Source organism: Convolutriloba macropyga, chromosome 13 (genome assembly GCF_964194025.1).
Source record: "Convolutriloba macropyga chromosome 13, txConMacr16.3, whole genome shotgun sequence".
NCBI classification, from domain to species: domain Eukaryota; kingdom Metazoa; phylum Xenacoelomorpha; order Acoela; family Convolutidae; genus Convolutriloba; species Convolutriloba macropyga.
The window spans coordinates 19,117,506-19,133,269 of NC_134480.1; the positions used below are offsets into that span (position 1 = coordinate 19,117,506).

General features: G+C 33.6%; 1 protein-coding gene across 1 annotated transcript in view; it reads right to left on the minus strand.

Moving 5' to 3' along the window:
- LOC142351535 (uncharacterized) overlaps window positions 1-15,764 on the minus strand; it is a 74,315-nt gene that overhangs the window by 16,730 nt on the left and 41,821 nt on the right. The window contains exons 12-14 of the mRNA XM_075403607.1: window positions 7,983-8,076; window positions 1,774-1,907; window positions 1,045-1,168 (exon numbers count right to left, since the gene is read on the minus strand). Of these exons, the coding sequence (XP_075259722.1) occupies window positions 1,045-1,168; window positions 1,774-1,907; window positions 7,983-8,076 (352 nt within the window). The remainder of the gene's footprint in view (window positions 1-1,044; window positions 1,169-1,773; window positions 1,908-7,982; window positions 8,077-15,764) is intronic.

The window sequence follows — 15,764 nt, forward strand, 5'->3', positions numbered from 1 at the left end:
TAGGAAGCTGTATAGGGCACTGAGCATGTTTGTCGTGAGTTCGGTGTAAGATGTGGAACGAAGTGGGGGAGTGAGTGGTGAAATGAGGGGGGATTGGAGTCTTCTGAGCACTTTTGGCGAATCATACGAATTGTACACATAGAAACTAGTAAGGCTCTCTAAGTTTGCTAGTCGGCGATTTAATGCCCTCAGGGCGTTAATATTTATCCCGTTTTTGAAAACGAAAAGTCAAAAAGGTCTGATGAAAAAGCGATCAAGGAAAAACCGCACTAAAAGATCGACGGTACCCAAATAATGCTACATATTTCTTTGAGAGCAATTAAGCATTAAGTACAATATCACAGCTGTTATCCCAGCGCTTAAGCGGCGAACGCAAAGGAAGCCAAAGTAAAAGTAGGCCGACAGAAAAGCAAGCCGAAAGTTATGTAATAGTTATGTAATCTATCGGAAATAATACATTGTTAGCCGTTACAACCAATACTGTGCGTAGTATTATTCTGCAAAATTTATTCCAATGCACCAAAGAAACAAAAATACGTTAATTTTTAGACATCTAGTGGGTACGGGCCGCAGCGGACCGCTGTCCATGGCCATGCCTCTCATCCGCTTGGGATGTAACCCGGAAACCGCCGGCAGGTTATCGCGGCGAAGCCAGGGGCAACTTAAAATACGGGTACGCCAAAATTTTTCGGCTTACTTGACCTCATTTTCAAAATTCGGCCTGCTTGCCTATCGGATCGCTTGACCACCGCCCGCTTAAGCACAAAATCAATTCTATATGCTTTTAGCTCTCAAGTAAACGTATCTTTGCGGAATTTATGAGCTAAATGACCTATTCTCACCATGCAGTGCAAATACCCATTTCAAGATTTTTTTTGAAAACTCTGAAAGCGCCGATTTTTTTGAAATACCAGCTCAAAATTCTTATTATGAACGGAGGCGCCACAATGACAAGCGCCGAAATCATGTACAAAATGCGTTGAAAAGTGACAAAATTTTAGAATATAGCTGTACTCAGTGATTTCAGTATATATGTAGTCGTACCTGTCCATGCAGTGTCCAGAGATACATTGACAAGTGGTGGTAGTAGAGATTGGCTGTGATGAGTTGATGACGTCAGCTGTATTTGTCGATTGTAGCTCAACTTTTCTCACGTCAATAGTGGCATCTACAATGAAGCGCATAATTTCACGAACCGAATCGTTTATTGAAAAATTCAAAACTGATCACATTTTTATATGGAACTTTAATCGCAAACGTTGACAGTCGCAATAAGGCCGCGAGCGATCATATATAGAAAATTTCTATAAATTACGTCTATATGATAATTGATAAAGATTTTTGCGTGAAACTTTTTTCACATTTCTAATATAATTATGCAAAATGATAGATCATGGAGGATTATTGTAGTGTTTTTAGGCAGCTGGCGAAGATAACAGAGAAGTTCAGAGCTATGCAATTTAAAACTCAAACGAGGGGGGGGGGGCTTAGTTAGCGCTGACACAAAAATCAGCACAAAATCGCCGTCAAAATAAGCGCTGGATGATGTCGAATAAGCACTGAAAAGTTTGCAAAAAAAGTGTTGAATTTGTTCGGTTGTGTTGAATTTCAGTTTTTTTATTAAGAGCATCTGCTATTTTAGCGCTCTTTAGCGTTCTTGTGTGCCTTTCAGCACAATTCAGCGCTCGTCGCACAAGAATAAGTGCTGAATTGAAGCTGACTCCCCTATCAGGGTGGGCACGATTTGTTCTTTTTGTCATTTTTGACGCTTACCATCACTTTCTGCTTCACTCACTACATCGCTTTGACACATATTCGATGATGGGTGGCAAGATTGCGGTTTAGAGATCTCAGCTCCATCGTTGCATCCAAAATCAGTAGCTTCCTCATACAAGACAGAAGGCAGCCTGTTAAAAGATTCAAGACAAACACTACTTTTTTGAAAAACGACATTCACTGTTTTGCGAGAAAATCAGCAACATTTATCTTGAATTTTGCAATGTTGAGCATTTTTGCTCTGCCCCGTTCAGTGATGTAGGTACTAAAGTTCGACTAAGTTCTTTTAGTCAATTTTTGGGTTCATTATATTCAAATAGAATAGGAGAGTGATTGAAAGTCATTTTTGCCCAGGAGATAAAAATGCTTGGTAAATTCAAGTACCAAAACACAATGTTTCGCCATGAAACATTTAGAAAAATTTGTTTTGAGAACAAAATTATATAGTTAATAAGCCATGCTTTCAGTCTTTTTTTGAAATTTTGTAGGTATTAGGGTCAGTTCAGCATTCTGGACCTAAGAAATTTTAACTAAATTTGAGCAACACGGTAAAAATTAAATGTCAATTTGTCTTTTCAAAAAACAGAATTACACTCAAAAACAGTTTACATAACAGCTTACTCGCAGGTTCTTTTTTTAAATACTTGCTGCATTTTTTATTCTTTTTTGCCCATTTCCTAAAATCGAGTTCTTGTCGTGTAAATTTTGCTTTTGTTCTAAGTAACTTCTACACAATAAAAGCTCAGCGTACGGGCCTCAGCGGACCGCTGTCCATAAAATGCCTCTCATCCGCTGTCGGATGTAATCCGGAAACCGCAGGCCGGTTATCGTGGCGAAGCCGCGACGCAAGCGAAGCGCGTCCGGCGGCCTGCCAGGGGCAACTTAAAATACAGGTATCCCAAACTTTTTCAGCTTGATTGACCTCATTTTCAAAATACGGCTTGCTTGCCTGTTGGCTTGCTCGGCCGCCACCAACCCAGCAGCCAAACTCCTGAAATGACAATCACTATGCCTGATTGTTGGCATAACTAAACCTAATTTTTTGCACTTCAGCAAGCCACTAGTAAACCCCGGTAGTTCAATGTTGTGCTTTTATCCTTCACGTCAGAGTTGAGGATTGATTAACGGTTAAGTCTCAGTTTTCATTTAGGTGAAGTTGCTCTTCAATCAATGCCCGGTACATCCTTTGCAAATTATCTATCAAAGACATAGCTACAAGACTTCCAAAAACTTTACATTGACTCCCGTGACGATAATTGGGAGTGAACTATGATTTAAGTCCCTAGTTTTATCGGTTAATCTTGTTTTTGTTTACTCTAAAATTTTGACTTCGATAGTGGTTAGAATAATCCGTATAGTTGTCGAATGCAAAACTAAAACCTATTGAGATGAAACATTGAGTAAACTTCGTAAGAAAACGGGCGTGAAAATCCTTCCTCTATGTAAAAATAACATCGATACAAAAACACTAACAAAAAACAGAAACACAGTGAGAAAATGTGTCATTTTGTTGCAATTGAACGAAAAGGCACAATAGAGAAGAAAATATTCCTCAAACACCATTTTATAATTTTTTAGAAGTGAGGTTAAAAAAATTTTCAACGATACATTTCGCTTGTTTGCTCCAATTGCTATTCACCGGAGTGATACAAATGCGTTAATAGAACTTAATGAAAGTCCTGGAAACAACTCCAAGTAAGACGCCAAAAACACTACCTGCCCTTTTTATATAAATTAGATAGAACTCTACTCCATTGAACGTGTTAAAGAGAAGAGGAACTGGGATGAACTTCCGAGAAAAAAAACCCAAAATTGACAATTTTTTTGAAAAAAAATCCTGTCAATTTAATTGATGAGGTGTTCTATTTCGAATAAGAACCTGAATTGCTGCTTCTGTTTGCAGCTCTAAAAAGCCTTCTATTAGAGTAACACACACACACAGACAGACACACACGCACACACAAACACACACACACACACACACACGCACACAGTCAATCCACAAACACACACACACAGCACACAATTGAATTTACCTCCTTGAGACTAAGTAAAGAATAGTCAATTTGAAACTGAGGTCAGTCAGTCAAATACGACCAAAAGCCTAATCACGCGAAAGAACAAAAAACTCAATTCAGTCAGAGTGAAAAATAATGTCAATCACTTCAATCAAAATTCCGTCAACAGATTAACAGAACTCAGACTTCAAACGACTGTGAAGTCATATGGTCGTAACAGATTTGTTGACAAAGAATTAAAAAAACCAAGAGAGGGCCCAAGATAGACCCAGCTATCGCTTTGTCGCTATTATAAAATACACACAAAAAAGTAAGACGCAAATGCAAAAAGTTGGTCAAATTTCGGCACAATGCAAATTTTTATTACTATAGACAATCAAAAGAAAGCCCGCAAAATTTCTCGTTTATCGCGTTATAATGATTAAGAAAGGTCAAGTCCCGACGACAGTCAATAAACACCAAAAATTTAACGAAAACACCACAAAATGAAACATACCCGGCAGATTGCCGGAAAATAGCCGCCGTTGATCCCCAAAACTCTATTGGGATTGAAAGAAAAGTAAATATCAACAGAAATTGATTTTTGTATAAAAACATTTTTAAGTGCGATTTATTCTGATGCCATTTTGTAATTGAAATACTCCTGTCTCGCAGTGAGAGGCTACAGGGTCTAGTATCAATACCAATAAGCATTATAGATAGTAACTAAATCTTATGAGAACAAAGTTCAAGTACCGGGCATCTAAAAATGGGCTTTATGGGTTTATCCCGTTTCCATTTCTGGTTTTGGTTTTTTTTTATATAATTATTCTCTTCATTTTGAATTGCTTTACTGAGCAGCTGCTGTTTAAAACGACTTTGAACAGAATTACAGAAGAGTTAAAATAGCCTAGAGAAGTCATAAAGATTTCAAGGAAAATGTCAAAAAAGCGGCAAAATGGGTAAAGCGAAAAAAAAGTTCGACAAAGTAAAAAAAATAGGAGCGCTATAATAGCCAGCTGAGAAGATGAGGACGGCTATTAAAATTAAGAAAACTTAAGAACAGTTTTTTAAATGGACCTTTGTTATTTTACTTTTTTTGAAACAAAATAGGATTGTGTCCAAAAAGACAAACATCAAAACTACATGCAAATTGATCTGATTTATCGGCAAGAAAATGTAATCCATTCTTTCGGTTTCTAAATAGAATCTAATAATATCGGTCAATAACTGATTAAATATGCCAATTTCAGCAAACGGTTAAAAACTTTTGAAAATTTTGCATATTTACTAGAAAACTAAAAAGCAATTATAAAAAATCTGAGTGGAATATAGAATAGTTGTAGTTACAATGTAGCCTAATGAAACAGTGGCTCGAACAATAGAAATAAAGCCAAAAACATCACTACTTTGAATTATCGTGGCCTGAACAATAACTTCCGCACTGTTAACAATGATTTTTTGAGCCCTTATTTTCTCACTATCTCTATCTCTCATATTTAAATACAATAAATTTTTCATTCTCTTTGGTCTTTGCTCAGACTGCTGGATGTAAATAAGACATAATCATAATTTCGATTGATGGTATGGATCTTGGACTTGCGGTTACACTTGCTTAATGGAGCGATTAACCTAGTGTTAGGTCCAGGATCTTCTGTCTGACTGCAAAGGAATCATTGAGACCTGAGTTTGGAGATGTTTTCAGCGAAACACAGGTCGCAGAGCTTTAACTTTTATTTTTTTTCGTGAATTTTTTTCTTGACAGCAATTGTTTTATATGACCACCCTCTAGCCCAAAAATATAATTGTTAATAGCAGGCGAGGGTTTATTGATAGTTAAACTTGTGAACTGGGAACAGCGTCAGCATAAACAATTGTCCAGAGCGGAAATAGTTCAATTATTGAGCCTTCAAATTAGCTAGAGTCCAAAGTTTGTTTTTTATATTTATTTTTGTAAGTCCTCAAGAAAAGTTATTCTAATAGTTTGAACTATTTGAAAAAATTGTCTCGAGACGAGTTATAAAAGTTGATAAAGAATAGAGCGACTTTTGGTTTCCAGCTCACTCCTGGAGATCTGCTTGATGTCTACAAATATTTTTGTTTCCCGTTTTTGTTCGGATTAACTTCAGTGGGGGGAGGAACTATAAACGCAATTGGGTTTTTTCCTTTTTTGTTCAGTCAAATTTGGCCGATCGATATTTCATCGTATATAGTTACCTCGTAACTCCGTGCAAAAAACGATATTAATTTATATATATATATATATATATATATATATATATATATATAATATCGTTTTTTGCGCGTCTAAAATTTAATTACGAGGTCTAAAATTTTGAGAAATTTTGACTGATTTTTGGTTCAATTCTCATTTTCCGTGTTTTTACGCATTTGTTCAGGCAATTTTCCAAAAAAATATTTTAAATTAGTAACAATAGTTATGTTGGTTTGAACTCTAAATATATAAGAGTGTTGTTCAACTGTTTGAGCCATATTTGCTATTTTTTTCAAAATTAATTATTTTTCATCAAAAATAGCAAAAAATAAGCTTCTTTAGTCCACTTTGTTTAAAATTTCGGGATTACCACACCTAATAACGCAATCATTGCTGGTTTAACACACCTAGCTAAAGCAATCATCGTTAACGCTCTCAAGGGCTAGTTTTTTTTGCACTAGCTTTAATAGTCTTCTTATACTATATACTAATAGTATTCTCATACTTTGCCCTTTTTTGCAAATTCAACTCGATAATTAACCAAATGCATCCTTTAATATGGATATATTGAGTTTTTTTTAATTTACCCATATCTAAATTTTTCGGAACAACTACGTGCTACTATTTGTTTTGGTCTAATCATTATTTTTCTGGTCCAAAATTATTAGGATTGTAATCAGTCAATGCCTTTTAAAAAATATTTTTGCGTTTTTTGATTTTTTTAAATGTTAATTTCAAAACAAAACACTCCAAATCAAGGCTTTTCAACAAAAGTTGCAATTGCACTCCTAAAGACTTTCAAGCAAACCTATCTAGTTTTTTATTCGAAAGCTTTTACTCGTTTTGACTTTTGAAAACAATTGCTTTCAAAATAAATAATGAAAATTTGAGTTCTGCTGCTTTTTCTTTTTTTGGTCAACTTTTAGCTTAATGTCAGCAAATAATACAAGTCAAATCTTCTTCTTAATGAATTAAGATTTATCATTTATTGTTTTACGTTTTAAATAGTGGCGCATCGGCTTTGATACATCGAGTTTTCGCCAAAAACTTTGGACATTTTGGACATTTTGAACTATTTGTGTTTTGTTTTTTGTGTTTTCATACCATTGACAAATCATTCGTCAGGCACAAAGATAAGAAGACACAATTGAACATATCAATTTTTTGGTCGATTAGATGATGGTTTCATTGGCTTTGACACCGTCTCCTAGCTAAATTTAATGGATTATTGTCTTTAACTGTCTTTCTTTTCGAAGTTGTAGGAAAAATTCTGAATAACTGCAAGTCTCAGTGGATTCCTATGGATGAACACAGACACCTATTTACTCATTTCAATAGATAGCTAAATTTTTTTTATGACTTTGAAATCAAATATTTAAACGCACTTTATATATTTTCATTTTGCTCATCAGTTGTGCCTACTTTACAACTAGTTTAGTTAATTGCAGGTCGCACATCACATTAATCGTGTCGGAGAAAGGCAGAAATGAACAATTCTGATGTCATTTATTTTATTGCATATCTTTTCATTGGCTTCGACGCAGGTCTTTTTTAGCAAAATTTCAATTAATTTTCGAATAGTGTCTTTTTATTTGTCTTTTTTGTAGACAATTGAATTATGACAGTTTTGTATGGCTTTATTTGCAGAAAAAATGAAACTATTCAATGATTTTAGTTGGCAGCTAATATTTTCATGACTTTGGAATTAGTTGTTTGTTTTTTCGCTTTTTTGTTCTTTTTTGTCTACTTGTTGCCTAGTCTCATTATTCAGAGGTCATATATCACATTACTGTTGTTCAAAAGAAACGCAATTGATTGTATCGTATTTTTTACGGAATATATTATGGTTATAACGGCTTCGACACCGCTTTCTCGCAAATTTTAAATGAATTTTTGTTTTTCGTCTCTATCACAAGTTTCTTTGTTGAGCTCATAAGCCAAATAAATTTGGTCGCAAGCATTCATATCTTGAATTAAATGAAGAACAGACTAACTTAAGTTCGTGACCGTCAGGCGTTTGAGTACTACCACTACTAAGTGGTGCGAGGCGAGTTAGAACATCACTTGGGGGACTTAGATCTCCTTCTTCTGAAAACAAACAAACATTCATGGTCAGAACATAAACAACTATCGTTGAACAAATCGCATTTGAGTTAAAAGTCAGGGTTGGTTTTTATTGTACTTAGCTTAAGATTTAAAAGGTCAGCTGCTACGAGTAACGGAGGAAGAAGTATCCCGGGTCGAGATGTGAGCAGGAGTGAGCAAAAAATTTTCTAAGAAATGCGTTGAACATGCTGAAATTTTTTAAGGAATATGCTGAATGTGTTGAAAGTTTCATTCCAGGTAATGAATACGCTGAAAAAAAATACTTCAGAAATTGTCACATGTTTCTTACAAATTTTCAGCACATCTCTTACATAATTTCAGCACCTCCAAAAATCTCGGTTTCCGCACTTTCAGCACATTCCTTACATAACTTAAGCACATTTCTTAAAAAAATTCAGCAGATTTTTCAACTCATTCCTTAAAAAAAATTCAGCACTTCAAAATTTGAGCAATTTTAGAGTTTACGTAAAATAGAGTCAGGGTTCCAAATCAATCATCAGACTTCAAAATTATCAAGGCCGTATTGCTTCGGTGAACCGTACTTTTAGAGCCTACTTAGGCTCAGGAGAACTTGTCAGTATCTTGAACACTTGGACTTTACTTGTTAATCCCGTTCGTTTCTCTTGATAAAAGTCAAATCACTTAAGCCAGTGAAAGAACATTTTAAAACAAAAGCGTTCCAGTAAATTATTATCTTAAATTGAATCTAAAACCTTTATCTCATTCTATGAATGATTTTTTCTGTGACTCCGTTAGTTTTAGAGTGCTTTGCAGAGTAACTTTTATCTAAAAAGATTTTGTGCAGAATGAGCGAAGAAATAAACTAGCTCAAACAAATCAAAAAACATTTGCAGGTCCGAGAAACGCAATCTAAATAAATTTATTTAAGAACTTTCAAAAACCTTTGAACAAACACATGTAAGCATACCAATATTAACTAAAATGATACATTTAACGAAAACTAAAAACAAATTGTATACGATCCTATATTATATGAAAAATTTTCCACAGAAACAAAGAGAATGAGCGCAATGGCTATATTTTTGAGCAAAACTGATAAATCTGTATATAAATAGAAGTCTAATGTCTTCTGTTCTGATGTAAATGAAACAGCCGACTAACGCCTTGAGAAATTCTTTTGAAAAGAAGGAGGGGATTTACGCCACTGTGTTGGCGGTAAGCTAAAAACTTCTCCGAGCAGCTTAAAGCAACATCAGAACCTCCAATGAACAATTAATAAACTTACACAAAAAATATTGTTGGAAAGTAGCAAAGTTAATCATTCGATTGTAAGCAAAAAATTGTAAATCTCCGTACGCCAACAAAATCTTCTTCACAAAAGTCGGCAGGTTCCCGGAATAGCTGCGAAATGACTTCATACGTAAAATAAAGATAGAAACATACAGAAATGAGTTTTAAATAAGTAGTCACCGCCGCTTAAAATTCATTTCAAAATAGATGTCTAAATGAACAGATTGCGTGGAACAGGATTGGACAATGGAGAGGCTGGAACTCAGGATCTCCCGCGTAATAACATTAAGCTTTGTTTACTTGACCTTCGGCCCTTGTGCTCGATTATCTCACAACCAATTTTGTTTTTTCAACACATCAAGAAATCAATTTTGAAAAAGTCACGGAAAAAGTCAATGAAAGATTGTTCTAGAGCAAATGTAGAACAAAAAAGAGCCCGGTGATGAAACAGAGGCCAATAAGAGCTCTCCTCAGTGATCGCTATTGCACCCATTAATAAAACGAAGGGAAGGGAAAAAACTCCGTGGTTTTTGAAAAATTGTGTATGACCATAAATTTCTTTTTCAATCCTCTTTTTGCATCTATTTGAAATTTCGACTTTGTTTCTTCGGTCACTGATTTTACTGCATGCTTGTTTTTTACGCGTCCCATGATATTTTTGGCATCTGCATTTTTCGGTCATTACTATTTTGCATTTCGGCCATTGAATTTTTCCAGTTTGAGTTTTTTCGGACGGTGACCTTTTAAGAGAGCAATTTTGTCAGTCATTGACCTCTCGAAATTTTCCTCTTAGCCATGCTGCTCGAGAGCTCTTAAACATGCACTTTGGGAGCTCTTGAACATGTTCTTCAGAGGCCTATTGAACATGCATTTTTGCCTTTCGTTATACAGGGTGCCTTATAAACTATCATGCGTTTAATATATAGGTTTTCATGCAAAAGATTAAACAAGCTGGGAATTGCGATAACTCAAAACGAAATTTCTTTCAACGAAATGAAAAAATATAGCAGAAGTCCTGAAATTCAAATTAATGAATTGGAAGACGAACTAAAAACTACTGTACTTGACCAGCAAACTAATGGACTAATGCCAACCAAACATAACTTATAAATAAAAATTAACCAAGAAAAAAACAATCGAAGTGTATAAACTTTTAGGATCAGCGTCATGAACACCAAAGTGTTGGATTACAAGGTTACAAAAAAACGAAAACTTGGCATATAATGAAACAAGTGCATGATATATAAGAGCAATTCAGAAGCAAGGAAAACAGTAAAAAGAATTTTAAAATTATAGAAATTACAAAAGAGTACAGATGTAGAATAACACGAGGTAGAACCACTATAACATTTGGTGCAATTATCTTCAATCCCAGTTCCCTAAATTTGAAATTTGAGCATGAACGCAGCACCAAGCTAACGAAAATACCAACGAGTTGAGTTCAGAAAATTATGAAACTGACACAAACTACTCCGAGAAATAAAAAACACGTAATTCACTTTAAAATTAATTTAAGACATCACTCTTTTGTCATGAAAACCAGTTTATAATGAAAACTATAGTGCAACAAAATTTAAGGTGAAAGAAATCTGGCCACACACACAGGAGACAAAATGAAGCAAGAACAATGAAAACCTATAAAAAGTAGTCAAAACTACAAAAACGTTCTTCACCCTAATATCCTTAAAATCAAATCAATACAAACTTCAGCCCATGCAGTTGCTTTGAAAACAGTTTTCGGTCTCAGAAATAAAAATAAAAAAAAATGAAGGAACTTGAAGAAGATTGCAAATTTTATCCAAAAACGCTAAAATTGGTTATATTCATGTTTTAAGAACTAATTTCTCGTCTATAAAGACTATCCAGTAATCCATTCTAAAGCCCTGAAAAGTTTCATTGGCAACTAGAGTTATCAAGTTTTATTGGGATATTGCTAAAATACGATCTAACACCGCCATCAAAATTTATTTCGCCACTATTAATTATTTGCTTACCCATTTCCAAACCGTAGAGCAGTTCAATGGCCCCACTTAAACTGTTAAGCACAAGAAATTGACTTAAATTATCAACATTTTTTAAAATCAAAATTTAATTAAAAAGATTAATTCTTATAAAATAAACATTTTGAAAACAATTTCATTGCCACTACAAACCATGCAGTAACTTCATTTGATACACTGGAAAACTTTCGCTGATAAAAACATCAAAAACCTACAAAATAATTTTAAATTTTTTCAAAAAAAGATAAAAATTTATTGAAAAGGCGCCAATGTTTGACATGTTAACATCTGCAAAATTATTTTTTCTATTCTAGAAACTATCCAGTAACCCATCTTCAAGCACTACAGAACTTATTTTCCCTACAAAACAAAAATTGTGGAAATAATTTTAAAAAATGTTTTAAAAATTGTAAAAATCAGCATCAATTTCCTTGTTTAAGTTTGAATTGCAAAAACATATCATGCAAATTGGACATTAAGAAAATCTTGAAAAGACCTTTGTCATTTCATCTTTGTTGACTATTGTAAAAGCATGATCAACTGAAGAAAAACAAGAGTCTTAGGCGCAAATTGCTGGAAAAAAGCCGCCGTTGAACCGCTTGGCGCACACTGGGATTAAAACAAAAAAAGGAAAATTCAAGAGATTTGAATTAGTAAAATCTTTCAAAACCTTCAAAGTGTTCTCATTTGATGTTCAAATTTTGCATAATCGGTTAGACTCTGAAATTACACTTAATTCAGCTTCTAAACCGAATGGTTTTTAGCATAATACTAATGCCAAGGGCAATTGCATTAAAGAAGTTTGATAACCTAATGTACAATGACTTTATGAACGGGCTTGTAAGTTTATCCCATTTCTGTTGATTTTTCTCTTTTTACCTTGGCCGTTTTCACTACATTACCCAATTCACTGAGTGAACGAAACTAAAATCCATTCAGTTGAAACAGTGAGTGAGGTAAATCGGAAGTCAAACGTGAAAATCGTGACTTATGTAAAACGAAAAATGTGATCAAAAGGTAAAGCGAATTGAGAAAAAACATAGGATCACAAATCCTGAAATTCAACGCAAAAAATTGAATTGCAAACTTGGAAGTGCTGTACCTGACCAGCAGATGATGTGAACAGCGCCGACCAAAACAACTATCTCAAAACTTGAGAAACAAAAATGAAACAAACTTAACGAAAAACAAATAAACGAAAATAAAATCATTGCTAAAAGTGTTTTGAGCTGTTAAAACTTTTACCCTCAAAGTCTAAAATTGATCCAATTAATTATACACATGATCCCAAGCTCAAGCCTTGAAAGAGCTTCATTGGCCAATAAAATAGCAAATACCAACCACAGATTTTAAAAAATTGAAAAATTGGAAAATTTGAAAATTTCCCTAATTTTGCAAAATTAAGAAGTTCGAAACCACCTTTTTGCTCAAGAATCTGCCCATTGACATATCAGCAAGCATAAAAAAATTATTGGCCCGTGACGATTATTAAACTTAGAGAAAACTGTTGCAACTTTTAATAGAAGGTTTTTGATATTTGTTTCTTCAGAACCATTTCATTGTCTCCAGAGACTATTCAGTAATCCAATTTCAAAGCCTAAAACTCTTATAGATTCATAAAGATTGATAAACTAAGAACATAACAAAAGTATTCAGAAATATTGAAATAAATTTGAATTTAAAAAAAAAATTGCAGAAACATTAAAAAGATGAATACCATTACATTGCTCAAAGAAACTAAGCAGTAACATACTAGAGGAGGTTACCCGAGCACTGAGCACGCAAAAGTGACCAGGAGACGTTTTTTATAAAGACTTGAAAAAATTGAAAAAAAAACAAATTATATCAAAAAATTGCTGACGTTCGTAATATTAAAATGTTGAAATAAACCTCATTGCTACTAATGCAAAAACAAATTATCAGACCATAGAGTAAGTTTTCTGGCCCTTGAGACGAAAATTCAAAAAATTTTTAGAAGACTTCGAAAAATTTGAAGCTAAAATTTGTGACATTAAAACGTTAAAAACTGTTCCATTGCCATTTGAAACTATCAGCAACTCGAGGAGGTTTTTTGGCCCCTGAGGCTGAAAAAGACAAAAATTTTCAAAAAATTAGTATCATTTTATGTGATTAATTTTGCATTACCAAATCATATAGCTCATACAATGGCCATAGTAATTAATTATATCTCTCAAAAATCCTTTATCAACTTTGACAAACGCCCAAACGCCAATACAAGACTACACAAACAAAAACTCTAAAAATGACTTGAAACGACATTTTATGTATCTGGTGAATATGTTGATTAACCCATATGCAAGACCTAAAAAGATTTCAAAGACCCGTACAGATCGAGAAACTGAAATATTGCAAAAAATTATTCCAATAATATCTTCAGAAGCATTTCATTGTTTCCAGAAACTTTGTGATAACCCATTTTCAAGCTTAAAAAATTTCAACAACCCATAGAGAGCGATAGCGTCGTAAAAATGAAAATAATTTTTAAAAGAATTGAAAACTGCAAATTTTATCAAGAAGATGCTAATTTTCTACTGGCCCTATGAGATCAATAAACTCAGAAAATCGCCAAAAGAATATTTTAAAAAATGAAAAAAAAACAGTTGCAAATTTTTATTGACAATTGATCAAGTTTAAGATAGTTATATATTCCTCACTAATTCACTAATTCGTTGTCTCCAGAAACTATCAAATTACATAATTTCAAGCTTGATAAAAGATTCACAATGCCCAGGAAGACCGATAAACCCAACAAATTTTTTAATAATTTTTAGAGAAATCGTTATATTGAAACCCTTAAAAGCATTGATTTGGCAAAAAAAACTGTGCAGTAACTTAATAACAAAATTTATATGAGGTTCCCGGGTCTCTGAAGCAAGAAAAATTCGAAAAATGATCTAAAACTCTATAAATTTGACTAAAAATGTAGAAGTCAAAAATATAGCCCACAAAAAGGACATAAGGAGTAATTATTTTCAGAAAACGACCTTAATTAATTTTCCCACGCGTCAATTGAATGCCAACTAAACAAAAACCTCAAATAATGACAAAAAACGTGAAAAATTGCACATTTTTTGGCTCATCAACTCGAATAAATACCTTTTAACCTTGACTAAAGGCCTTCCCAGCAACTGCAGCACTCTAAACACCTGAAGGACTACTAAACTAGTTATATTAAAAAAAACTGTACCTGACCACTTGAACAACGCTAGAGAACAGTAAAAATTAATTTCTCAATTTCAGAGAAACGCCGAAATAACAGCATTCAAGGTGTTTAAATGTCTAAGATCACAGTATTGAATGCCAAGTTGTTAAAAACTAATATTCAATAGAGATTATGGCTTAAGATTTGTCCATACAATTACTGTATTGTTAGCGTTCCTGCAAAGATACGTTCAAAGAAACATTGACTTGAGCTTTGAAAGTTTGAAAGTGTCGTTCCCATAACATTAAAAACTGAAACAAAAATCTTATCAAGTTTATCTAGTTGTTAAGATTTATGACCTCGAATCTAACTTCTTGTGTCTGAGAAAGTATGGCTTTCAACTTGCAACATAGCAGAAGTATTGCTGCACAAAATACGCAAACAGAAGCAAGAACGACAAAAAAATTGATTTAAAAAAATAGCCAAAACTACATAAATTTGCTCAAAATATTGACGCTAATGTGCCTCAAAACAAAAAATTAAGCCGCAACATTATACGCATTAACACAGACACAAATCCTTTAAAAGCTTCAATGTTCCTATAGGTCAACGAACTGACAAGATTTTAAAAAATTCTGAACGTCTCGAAAAAGATTTATTCAAAGGTCTCCAAAGTTTAGCAAAATATCATAAAAAGTTTTTATTGAAAGTATTCAGCAATCAATTTTCAAACTCTTAAAAGTTTCATTGGTGCCTAAAGGTTAAAAAAACTATAAGAGTGACAATATTTTTCAAAGAACTAGACGAAATTTGTAAATGTTATTGAGAAGTCGCCAAAACTTGAAATAATTTGATCTTGATATGCATTTTTGTCTCTAAAAGCTAAACCTTGAACCAGCGTCAAGCTCATAAAAACCTAATTGGCGCCTGGCGAATAAGGTGACAACAGAATGACATCAAAAATGACAACAATTTTTAAAGTAACTCGTTGAAAATTATAACATTTCCTTGAAGAGACAAAGAAATTGTAACTTGAAAGTCCCTAAAACCATTTATATGCCTATAGAAACCACTTTGTGAAGCATTTTCAAGTTTTAAAAACGTTTCATCTCTAATGGAACAAAACATGCAAAAAATGACTGATTTTCAAAAAGTTTGACAAAGTTTCGAATTTTATTGAAACCCCGCTAAAGTACTTGATTATGATATTTTCAGAAGCATCCCATTGTCCCTAGAAACCATCCGCATTAACAAGA